Here is an 11,934-nt window from a genome sequence, read left to right as displayed (position 1 = left end):
AGCCTCGGAAAGCCGTCGCCCCGCAGCGCCGCCGCCCTGCGCCCCGTCGCCCCGGGGAGCCGCTACCCGCCCGCGGGCGCCGTCACCACGCGCCAGGCCGCCGCCAGCTGCCGCGCCAAGCTCCGCGGTGGGGCTGCTCGGGAGCGCCAGCACGCGGCCCGGGGTCTCGGGAATCCCGCGCCCCAGTGAGCGCCGCCATCTGGCGGGTGGCGGGTTTCCTCAACTCCGCACAGCTCGTACCTCAGGCAGCTCGCCACATCTGGCCTTTTCAGGCGTCACATCGCCCTCTCCCTTTCTTGCCAGCCCTTCCAAACCCTCAGAGCGTTCGGAAATCCACTTGTCATCAGCGAACTTCCTTTATTCTCAGACCTTTCGCCCTCTTGCTTTAACTGTATCTGGTTTACCCTAGAACTCTTTCCCACGAACCCCTCAAGAGGACCATGTGCCTTAGGGCCAGGGGGAGGGGAGAATGGCCTCCTTGCTAGTTAAATTGCTATTCGCAGAGTATTACTTCCTTATCTCGCCTGCCAAAACTCCAGCTTTCTGTGAAAACCACGCCACTGGACAACGCCGTTCTCGTTTTCTCTTGGTAGTTTACTGACTCCCCAGCCAGTTTCTTCCATTATTTGTTCTTTGAAGATTAGCTCCTATTTTAGTCTTCCCCACCTCAAATCCTGTCATCAAGAAGTTAATTAGTCCCTCTCCCAAGATACTACTGCTGTCTGCAAGAGGAATGTTTTAGGTAACTGTACAAATCTCCAGTGACTATAGGATGACTGATAGAACCTGAAGTGGGGTAATGAATTACTGTGGTTGAACTTGAACACTCCAACATCCAGTCCCCTCCTTGTAATGTCATCTCTAGTAATCATTTCTTCCCTTTTGAATCAGTACTTGCTCCCACAGTTCTGGACTTCGTCATCATTAGGAATGGGGTCATCACTAGAATTCTTTCTGGGGTGATGGTGGGACAGATCTCTCAGATCTGCTGTAGGGAGCGTAGTTGACTGACAACTCCCATTGTGGCCCTAGAGAGGCCCACCACTGGGTTTGTTCTGAGGCCATTCCATCCCTGGCTACTACCAGTCAGTGACTGAGCACAGCCAGGTTTTAATGATAGCCCAATTCCTGTGAGACATATGAGATGTGGAACCTTAGCAATTTTGGCCTGGGCACTACTCAGGCAGCCTGGTTAAAACCTTGTTAGCACTGTCCTGCACTCTGAGGCTCTTGCCCAGTGCTCCCTCCTTCCTCTTTTGACAGGGATGGAATGACCTCAGAGTTATTGTATGAAGGCCTCACCACCACCCCTCTTTCCATCCTGGGTCCCCTGATCACTTTTATGATTTTTCAGTGTCATTGAGACAACTAATTCATTGATCTCATTTTTTTTCATTATCCATCAGCCCCTCTCTTGGATTCACTTCCTTCCTTGTCTAGCCTAGACACCATGACCCATCATAATCATTCTTCTTTATATAAGTATTCTCAGCACTCTTGAACCTCAATTCTTCCAGTTTACTTTCCTGCCCAAATCCTGTCATTGGATAAACCTTGTCACCTGCTTTCCTTGGACCTTATTGGGATAATTGAAGATTTTATTTAAGAAAAATCACATAACTCAGTCAACTAGTTTTATTTTTAACCCATTATCTCAAACCTCAGATTGTTGCTATTGTTCCTTCCATAGTTTGTTTCCTACTTCAAAAACTATTCTTTATGCTGTTGCATCTCTCGTCAAAATTTTCTCATTCCCTCCTCCCTGTTAACTTCATATTTCCCTGAGAAAATAGAGAGATTGCATACAAAGTTCCTCTTCTTCCCATCACAAGACTTATCAGCTCAGCTACCTTGGTAACCATCCTGTGATAATGGAGGAAGCTTCAAAGGCCAGCACCTTCACTCATGTTCCTGAATCCCACCCTCTCAAGCCTTTTCAAGGACTTTGCTCCTTAGGTTTTTCCCCTTTTTTCTGTGTCATCAATCTTTCTCACTCTAGTGGATCATTCTCATCAGCCTGCAAACGTGTTCCAGTGTCCTCCACCTTAACCAAACCATTCCTTGTCCACGTCCACTTCCATTTGCTGGCAATTTCTCAGCTCTTCATCATAATTAAACATATTTATAGAATTTTCATATGTTGTCTCCATTTTCTGTTCTTCAGTCCACAACAATGTGAAGCTCCCTTCCCCCACCCAAAAGTATCCTTGTTACTGTCACTCACTTCCATATTACCCAAGTAATAGTACTTAAGTACTCAAAAGGATACTTTCCATCCTCCCTTGTTCACTTTCTGCTTTTTAAAAGATTCTCTTCTGGATTCTTTTCTGTATTTACTCCTACTTTACTGACCAGGCTTCAGTTTTATGCTTCATCCCCTTCTGCCTAACTTTAAAAGGTTGGGGTTTCTCAGGGCTCCATCTGGTCCTTCTTTTCTTTCTATGTTCTCTTCTGGTATGATCTCATAAATTTCCATGGCTATAAAGTTGCCGTCTTTATGCTAATGAATTTCAAGTTTATGTTTTCCACCTAGATCTTTCCTCTAAGTTCCAGACTCACCTATTTGCTTAATATCTTCCTTTGATGATTCTTAGGTATCTTAAACTTAACATCTGAAATTGGATTCAGCATTCACACCCCAAACCTGTTTCCCCTCATCTTCCCTCTCACAATAAATAACACCATAACCCACCAATTAGTCAAGCCAGAATTCTGGAAGTTATCATTGATTCTTATGCCCTCTCCCCCACATCAACTGGACCAGCCCATTCTATCAATTTTATTCCCCAAATATATCCTTAATCTGCTCCTCTAAAGCTCCAATGCCATCTCTTAGTCATGACCAATATTTTTTTCTCCCCTGACTATTGTGACAGCCAACTCTTATCTGGTCTCTGCTTACACTCTGCACCCACTTCAATAAGCTCTTGATAGAGCAGTAACAATAACCTTACTTGTAACTGAAATCAAGTAAATTATTTTGTAGGATAAAGTGTACCCCTTCCCATGACTCATACAGTCCTGCACAATCTTACCCTTACTTCTCTCCAACGCTGTCTTATTCTTCTCTCTTCATTGACCCCTATGATGCAGCCACACTGGTTCCTCCAACATGCCAAGCTCTTTTCTGCACCTGAAGGGCTTAGCAAATTTTGTCTTTCTGTTTAGGCTGTTCTCCATGACCACCCTTTCCCTCACCCATTTAGAAAACAGCTTAAATTCAAAGTCATGAACAAAGCCTTCCTGGAGCACCTGATTGAAAGTTGTCCTGTCCCAGCTTCTCCCATTTGCCATCTCAGTCCTTTGTTTCCGTCATTACTCTCATCCTTTATCTCAATTTTTAAAGTTTGTTTATTCACTTATTTCTTGGTCTTTTTCCCATAATAAATGTTTAAGTGCAGAGACTGTATGATTATCTTGATTCTTCAACATTGCATTTCCAGTCCCTAGTATGATTCTTGGCACATATTAGGTACACAGTAATTATCTGTTGAAGGAATGAATGAATGCATTTGCTACTTTTTATGTTGGTGGTTCATTTTTTATTGGATTTTAAAAGCTCCTTTTATGTTAAGACCACTAACTATTGGTGCGAATATTTTGCCCCTTGTCATATATGGACTTATTTAATCCATGCTGTCTTTGAAATACAGAAATATTACATTTTTCATTTAGAGAAATCTGTCTTTTCTTTCATAATTTCTATCTTTGATGATATGTTTACAAAGGTCTTCTCTACCCCAATGTTACATAAACATTCACCTCGTTTAATATTTTTAGATTTGAATCTTTATTCCAAATGGAATTTATTTTTGTTATAGAAGTGATTAAGCATCTAAGTATTTATTTAATTTTTGTATCATCACTTAATGAAAATTCCCTTTTCCACTGTTTTGGAAATTCTACATTTATCAAATATTAAATTTTATATTTACTGGGAGTGCTTTCTAGATTTATTGTTTTTTAATCCTCTATTCCTGAACAACACTGTTTTAATAATTGCCATTTTATGATTTGTTTTTCTGTGTGATAAACTTTTTCTTGTGGTAAATATTACTTTTTTCCTGAATATTTTTTATTATATTTGCACATTTATTCTTCCAGATAAGCTTTAGTTATGGTTTGATTAAGTCCCGAGATAAACTCTATTTGCATTTTCTTTAGAATTGCTTTAACAGTATAGGCTATTTGGGGGAGAATTGCCTTCTTTGAAATAAGTTTTCCATACTTGGTACATGTCAAAGTTACAAAAGATTTCCTATATGTTCCTCAGTAATTTTATAGATCCTGAATATTTCTTATTATATTCCTAGATATTTCATAATTTTTATTGCTGTTTGAGTGTAATCATTTTCCCTTTATGTTTTTTTAACTGGTTGCTTCTCATGGGGTGAAGCTGTTGATTTTTGAAATTGGTAACTTTCCTGAACTTTCTAATTGTTGATTCTTTTCTAAGTAGACAATCATTTTAAGCATACTTAATGATCATTTTTTCTCTTCCCTTACATATATACCTCATATATTAAATAAATGATGGTCATAATTTTGCTCATATTCCTGACATTTTAGGAATGCCATTAATATTTCACCAGCTTTTAATGCTAGCTGTTGGAATGATACAGAGTTCTTATAATGTTAAAGAAGTGATTTCCTGGTCTAAGTATATGAAACATTTTATTGGAAGTGGTTATTGAATTATATTAAACATATTCTGGGTAACTGAATGACTGGAGATTGATCATATGTTTTTACTCCTTTGACCTGTTATCACAATGATTTATCTTAGCAAAGTTCTTAATGTCAGATTCTTCTAACATGAAATGCATCCTATTGCATCCTATTTCATCATAATGAATTTTTTCCTCTTTTAGTATCATAATGCTGAATTCAACTTTCTTGTATTTTATTTAGGATTATTGCATTTATATACATGAAAAAGATTGGGCTGTTGTTTTACATTCTTTATTTTATCTTTATCAGCTTCAAAAAATGAATTTTCCTTTCTATTCTATGCTCTAAATTAATGCATAATATAGGAATCACCTATTATTTGAAGGTTTGGAGGAACTAACCCCAAAATCAGTTAGGTCCCAAGCTTTTTTTCAGGATGGGTGGGTGGGTGAAAGATAATTCTTTGGAAACTTTTAGAATTTCTTTTATGGTTTTGGCTTAGACAGATTAACTATTACTTCTTAAGTATCAATATAAAAATATTTTTAAAGAAAATGCATTTTCATAGGATTTTAAAATGTATTAGCAGAATTTTGCATATTTGTGGTTATATCCCCTTTCTCATTCCTAATCTTTTAAGTTGTATTTTTCCTCTCATTTATTAGACTTGCAGTCTTTTAAAGGAACTGACCCTTAGATATGTTATCTATTCTATTTTTGTCTATTTGCTACAGCATTAATATAATTTTTAATGTTTATTGATCCCTTCCTTATTCTTAAGTTAATTTTGTTGTTTTCTGAATGTCTCTTTGTAATTGATTACTTAGTTCATTTATTTTAATTTCTTTCTTATTTAATAATAGGACACTTAAAGCTATAAATTTACTTTTGAGCACAGCTTTGGCTACATCCCCCAGATCTTGGTATGTAGTCTCTTATTTGATGTTATTTAAGAATAATGGATTGTAATTGCTGTTTTAATTTCATTTCTGGCTGGTGTTATTTAGGATAGCATTATGAGGCTTTTGTTATTGTTAAACCTGCTTTCTTTTTAATAAAGAATAAATTTATTAATATTTATGTTGCTATTTTAATAAAGAGCAAATTTTGTCTGGAAAAAATGAAAATATCTGTGAAGTGATCTTATTGGCGGTTATATGAAAGCACTACATAGGTTTCCTTCTTACAAGATCTCATCCAGTAGCACCACCTGGTAGTGACTATTCTATTATTGACAACAGTTTTGACATACTGTACTCTATTTTAAAAAGCAGTTTTATTGAGATAGTTTCACATACTATACTATCCATCCAAAGTGTACTATTAGTGGTTTTGAGTAAATTCACAGAGCTGTGCCTTTGTCACCACAATCAAAACTCCATATCCCTTAGCAGTTACCTGTCAATCCCTCTTCTCCATGCCTATATAACCACTAATCTATTTTTGTTCCTATAGATTTATCTATATTTATATTTTGTATAAATGGAGTCATACAATATGTAGTATTTTATCCTGGTTTCTTTCACTTGACATAATGTTTTAAAAAAATTATTATTTTTAATTAGAGAAGTTGTAGGTTTATAGAAAAGTCATGTAAAAAATACAATGTTCTGATATACCCCTCTTTTGCTGGCACTTTGCAATAGTGTGGTACCTTTGTTACAACAGATCAGAGAATATGAAAATAATACTATAATCTATAGTCCATTGTTTACATTTGGTGTATTTTTCTCCACATATCACCCTATTAGTAACATCCTATATTAGTGTAATACATTTGTTATAATTCATGAAAGAACATTCTTGTATTATCAACCCTAGTCCATTGTCCGCAACAGCGTTCACTGTGTTTTATAGTCTCATGCTTTATTTTCTAACTTTCATTCTAGTAACATACATGACCCAAAAGTTTCCCTTTCAACCACATTCACATACATAATTCAACATGGCTAATTACACTCACAATAATGTGCTACCATCACCACCACCCATTTCCAAACCTTTAAAACAACCTAAATAAAAATTCTGTACAAATTAAGCATCAGCTCCCCATTCTTCACCAAACCTATCCCCTATATTCTTGATTCTAACTCTATGAGTTTGCTTATTGTAATTACTTCATATCAGTGAGATCATACAATATTTGTCCTTTTATGCCTGGCTTATTTCACTCAGCATAATATCCTTAAGTTTCATCCATATTGTTGCATGTGTCAGGACTTCATTTCTTTTTACAGCTGAATAATATTCCATCATATGTATATACTACATTTTGTTTATCCGTTCATCAGTTGATGGACACTTGGATTACTTCCATCTTTGGCAATTGTGAATAATGCAGCTAAGAACACTGGTGTGGATAGATCTGTTCGAGTCCCTGCTTTCAAATCTTCTGAGTATACACCTAGTGGCAGGATTGCCAGGTCATATGGTAATTCTATATTTAGCTTTCTGAGGAACTGCCAAACTGTCTTCCATAACAGCTGCACCATTTTACATTGCCAACAGCAATGAATTAGTATGCCTGTTTCTCCACATCCTCTCCAACACTTGTAATTTTCAGTTTTTTACATAGTAACTATTCCAGTGGGTGTGAAATGCTATTTCATTGTGGTTTTGATTTGCATTTCCCTGATGACTGATGATGTTGAGCATCTTTTCACGTGCTTTCTGGCCTTTGTATGTCTTCTTTGGAGAGATGTCTTTCAAATATTTGCCTGTTTTTAAATTGGGCTGCTTATCTTAAAAAAAATTTTTTTTTGTTTGTTTTTGGGTGTGTGGTCTGGGAATTGAACCTGGGTCTCCCGCATGAAAGGTGGGCATTCTAACCACTGAACTACCCATGTACCCCCCCTGTTTATCTTTTAGTTGTTAAATTGTAGGGTTTCTTTATATACTCTGGATATTAATCCTTTCTTGGATATGTGTTTTTCAAATATTTTCTCCTGTTGTGTAGGTTGTTATTTTCCTTTATGATAAAGTCCTGTGTGGCACAAAAGTTTTTAATTTTGAGGAGGTCCCATTTATCTGTTTTTTCTTTTTGTTGCTTGTGTTTTGACTGTAAAGTTGAAGAAACGATTGTCTAGCACAAGGTCCTAAAGATGCTTCCCTACAATATCTTCTAGTCGTTTGAAATGTATAGCTTTTATATTAAGGTCTTTCATCCATTTGGAATTGATTCTTGTATATGGTGTGATGTAGGGGGTCCACCTTCTCCTTTTTTTTTTTTTTTTTTTGCAAATGGCAATCTAGTTTTCCCAGAACCATTTGTTAAAGAGACTATTCTTTCCCAATTAAGTGGTCTTTGCCACTTTTTCAAAAATCAATTGGCCATAAATGCGAGTGTTGATTTATAAGCCCTCAATTCTGTTCCACTGGTCTATATGTCTGTTCTAGTGCAAGTACCATGATGCTTTGATAACTGTGGCATTGCAGTAGGTTTTAAGATCTGATAGTGTAAGTCCTCCAACTTCATTCTTCTTTTTCAAGGTGGCTTTAGCTATTTGCGGCCCTTTGCCCTTCCATATAAATTTGACTTTTGGGTTTCCTATTTCTGCAAAGAAGGCTGTTGGGCTTTTGATTGGGATTGCACTGAATCTATAAATTGCTTTGGGTAGTATTGACATCTTAACAATATTTAGTCTTTTAATCCATGAACATGGAATGTCTTCACTTATTTAGGTCTTCTTTGATTTCTTTTAGCAATGTTTTCTAGTTTTCTGTGTACAAGTCTGTTACATCTTTTTTTTATTTTTTTATTTTTTTAAGTCTGTTACATCTTGATTAGGTTTATTCTATATATTTTATACTTTTAATTTATTTATTGTGAATGGAATTTTATGCCTGATTTCGTCTTCCAATTGTCCATTGGTTGTGTATAGGAACTATTGATTTGAGGGTGTTGCTCTTGTGTAGCACCATTTTGCTGAATTCATATATTAGTTCCATGAGCTTTGTTGTGGATTTTTCAGGATTTTCTGTATATAGAAAAATTTGATCTGCAAATAGGGGAAATTTTACTTCTTCCTTTCCAATTTGGGTGCCTTTCATTTCATTGTCTTGCCTAATTTCCCTGGCAAGAACTTCTAGTACAATTTTGAATGACAGTAGTAACAGTGTGTACCCTTGTCTTTTTCCTGATTTTAGAGGATTGTCTTTCAGTCTTTCACCTTCAAGTAAGATGTTAGCTATGCGCTTTTCATCTACACCCTTTACCACATTGAGGAACTTTCCTTCTATTCCTAGTGTTCAAAGTATTTTTATCAAGAGGGGATGCTGTATTTTTGTTGAATACCCTTTTCTACATCAATGGAGATGATCATGTGGTTTTTTTCATTCATTCTGTTAATATGTTGCATTACATTAATTACTTTTCTTATGTTGAACCAACCTTGTGTAACAGGGATGAATCCTTCTTGATCATGGTGTATCATTCTTTTAATATGCTGTTGGGCTCAGTTTGTTAGTATTTTGTTCAGGATTTTTACATGAATATTAGTGAGAGATATTGGCCTGTAGTTTTCTTTACTTCTGATATCTTTATCTGGCTATGGTATGAGGGTGATGTTGGCCTCAGAATGAGTCAAAAAGTTTTCCCTGCTCTTCAATTCTTTTGGAAGAGTTTGAGCAGAATTAGAGTAGTTTTCCTGGAATGTTTGGTAGAATTCCCCTGTAAAGCCATCAGGTCCTGGGTTTCTTTTTTGGGAGGTTTTTGGTGATTGGGTCAATCTCTTTACTAGTAATTGGTTTGTTGAGATCCTCTATTTATTCTGAGGGAATGTAAGAATTTGCCCATTTCATATAGATTATCTAATTTATTGGCATACCGTTGTTCATAGTTTTCCTAACAGTCCTTTTTATTCCAGCAGGCTTGGCAGTAATTTCCCCCTTTTCATATCTGATTTTCACTGTTAGTATCCTCTCTCTTTTTTCTTTGTCAGTCTAGTTAAAGTTTTGTCAATTTTATTTATCTTTTCAAAGAAACAATTTTGATTTTGTTGATTCCCTATTGTTTTCTGTTTCATCTAGCTCCACTCATCTTTGTTATTTCCTTTCTTTTTTGCTCACTTGGGTTTTAGTTTGCTTTTCTTTTCCTAGTTCTTCTAGGTTTGAGGTTAGGCCTCAGATTTGAAGTCTCTTTTCTTTCTTAATGTAAGTATTTAAAGCTATAAATTTACCTCTCAGCACTGCCTTCACTGCATCCCATAAGTTTTGGTATGTTTTGTTTTCAGTTTCATTCGCTCCAAGATGTATGCTAAATTTTGCTTCTGATTTTCTCTTTAACCCATTGGTTATTTAATAGCGTGTTGTTTAATTTCCACATATTTGTCAGTTTTCAATTTCTCCCTCTATAACTGATTTCCAGCTTCTTTCCTTTGTGGTTGGAGAATATATTGAGACTTATTATGTCAATATATGGTCTATCCTGGAGAATGATTGATGTACCCAAGAAGAATGTGTATTCTGTTGTTGGTTTTTTTTTTTTTTTTTTTTTAAAGTATTTTGTTTATTTTATTATTTTTTGTTTGTTTGTTTGTTTTTTACATGGGCTGGGGCCGGGAATCGAACCGGGGTCCTCCGGCATGGCAGGCAAGCACTCTTGCCCGCTGAGCCACCGTGGCCCGCCCCGGTTTTTTTTTTTTTTTTTGATGCATTCTTCTATATATGTCTATTAGGTCTAGTTGGTTTAGTGTATCATTCAAGTCCTGTTTTTCCTTAGTGATCTTTTCATTAGATGTTCAATCCATCATTGAGAGTGGTGTGTTAAAATCTCCTACTATTAAAGTAGAACCATCAATTTCTCCCTTCAAATCTATTTGCTCCATATATTTGGGGCTCTACTGTTATATACATACATATATATATATATATATGTATGTATATATATATATAATTGTTCCATATTTCTGTTGAATTGTCTACTTTATCAGTATATGACCATCTTTATCCTTCATAACTGTTTTTCATGAAAGTCTATTATATCCAATATTAGTATAGCCACCCCCAACTCTGACTTTGTTCCTATTTGCCTGGTATATTTTTTCTTCTCTTCAACCTACTTTAAGGCCAGGTTCTTGCAGACAGCTTATAATTGGGTTATGCATTTTCATCCATTCTGCCAACCTCTCCCTTTTGCCTGGAGAGTTTAATCCTTTTACATTTATTCACTATGATAATACAGGACTTTCTTCTGCCATTTTTAAATTTAGTCTTTGTTCTTTTACCTTCTATGTCCTTTACTCTTATTAAAACCTAATTTTATATATACTTCTTTTTTGTTTTGTACCATATTGAGTGCCTTCTATTTTCTATCTGGATATATTTTTCATCTATTTTCCTTGTGCTTACCATGGGTTAAATTTAAAATCTTTGTTCTAGTTTGCTAGCTGCCAGAATGCAACGCACCAGAGATGAATTGGCTTTTAATAAAAGGGGATTTATTTTGTTAGTTCTCCAGAGGAAAGGCAGCTAACTTTCCACTGAGGTTCTTTCTTACATGGAAGGCACAGGATGGTGTCTGCTGGTCTTCTCTCCAGGCCCCTGGATTCCAACAACTTTCCCCGGGGTGACTTCTTTCTGCATCTCCAAAGGCCTGGGCTGAGCTGCAAGGGCTGAGATGAGGAATGCCGAGCTGCTTAGGCTGTGCTACACTGAGTTCTCTCATTTAAGCACCAGCCAATTAAGTCAAACATCACTCATTGCAGCAGACACGTCTCCTAGCTGACTGCAGATGTAATTAGCAACAGATGAGGTTCACGTACCATTGGCTTATGTCTGCAGCATCAAAACTAGGTATGCTCACCTGGCCAAGTTGACAACTGAATTTAACTAACACAATCTTAAAATTTTATTTGGTTTGATATCAACTTAATTTCAATAGTGTTCTAGTTTACTAGCTGCCAGAATGAATATACCAGAAATGGAATGGCTTTTAGAAAGGGGAATTTAATAGGTTACAATAGGCTGTGAAAATCTCCAAATTAAAGCAAGTCTATAAAAATGTCCAAACCAAGGCACCATCAAGAGGTTATGCTCTCCCCTCTTTTGTCCGCCGGCCCGCCGCGCGGCACCCACGCCCCGCAGCAGCGGACCCGCCCACCCTCCTCTCCCCTCTTCCGCCTTCACCGGCTCCTCCGCTACCAGCCTCGACAGCCTTGCCACCCTCACCTTTCCTCCTCCAGAACAGCTACTGGGGGAGTGGAGATAATACAGAGCAGCTCCCAGAGCCACGAGGGAGATCAAAGGGATGGCATACCCCATCCT

At 36.8% G+C, this 11,934-nt stretch overlaps 1 protein-coding gene across 9 annotated transcripts in view; it reads left to right on the top strand.

Annotated features, from left to right (window-relative positions):
* The window catches only part of ZNF800 (zinc finger protein 800), a 235,708-nt gene that overhangs the window by 120,557 nt on the left and 103,217 nt on the right, over window positions 1-11,934 (top strand). For 5 of the 9 annotated variants that reach the window (XM_077123162.1, XM_077123235.1, XM_077123317.1 and 2 more), the window contains one exon: window positions 3-8,249. The exons of 3 other annotated variants lie outside the window; for them this stretch is intronic. In XM_077123162.1, the coding sequence (XP_076979277.1) occupies window positions 3-189 (187 nt within the window). In that variant the 3' untranslated portion in view covers window positions 190-8,249. Of the gene's footprint in view, window positions 1-2; window positions 8,254-11,934 lie in introns of those variants that run through there. One more of the 9 variants, XM_077123477.1, reaches the window with a different exon arrangement.

This window comes from Tamandua tetradactyla, chromosome 1, assembly GCF_023851605.1.
Source record: "Tamandua tetradactyla isolate mTamTet1 chromosome 1, mTamTet1.pri, whole genome shotgun sequence".
Lineage (NCBI taxonomy): Eukaryota > Metazoa > Chordata > Mammalia > Pilosa > Myrmecophagidae > Tamandua > Tamandua tetradactyla.
The sequence above is the reverse complement of the archived record's forward strand: the minus strand, read 5'-3'. Positions and strand labels throughout refer to the sequence as shown.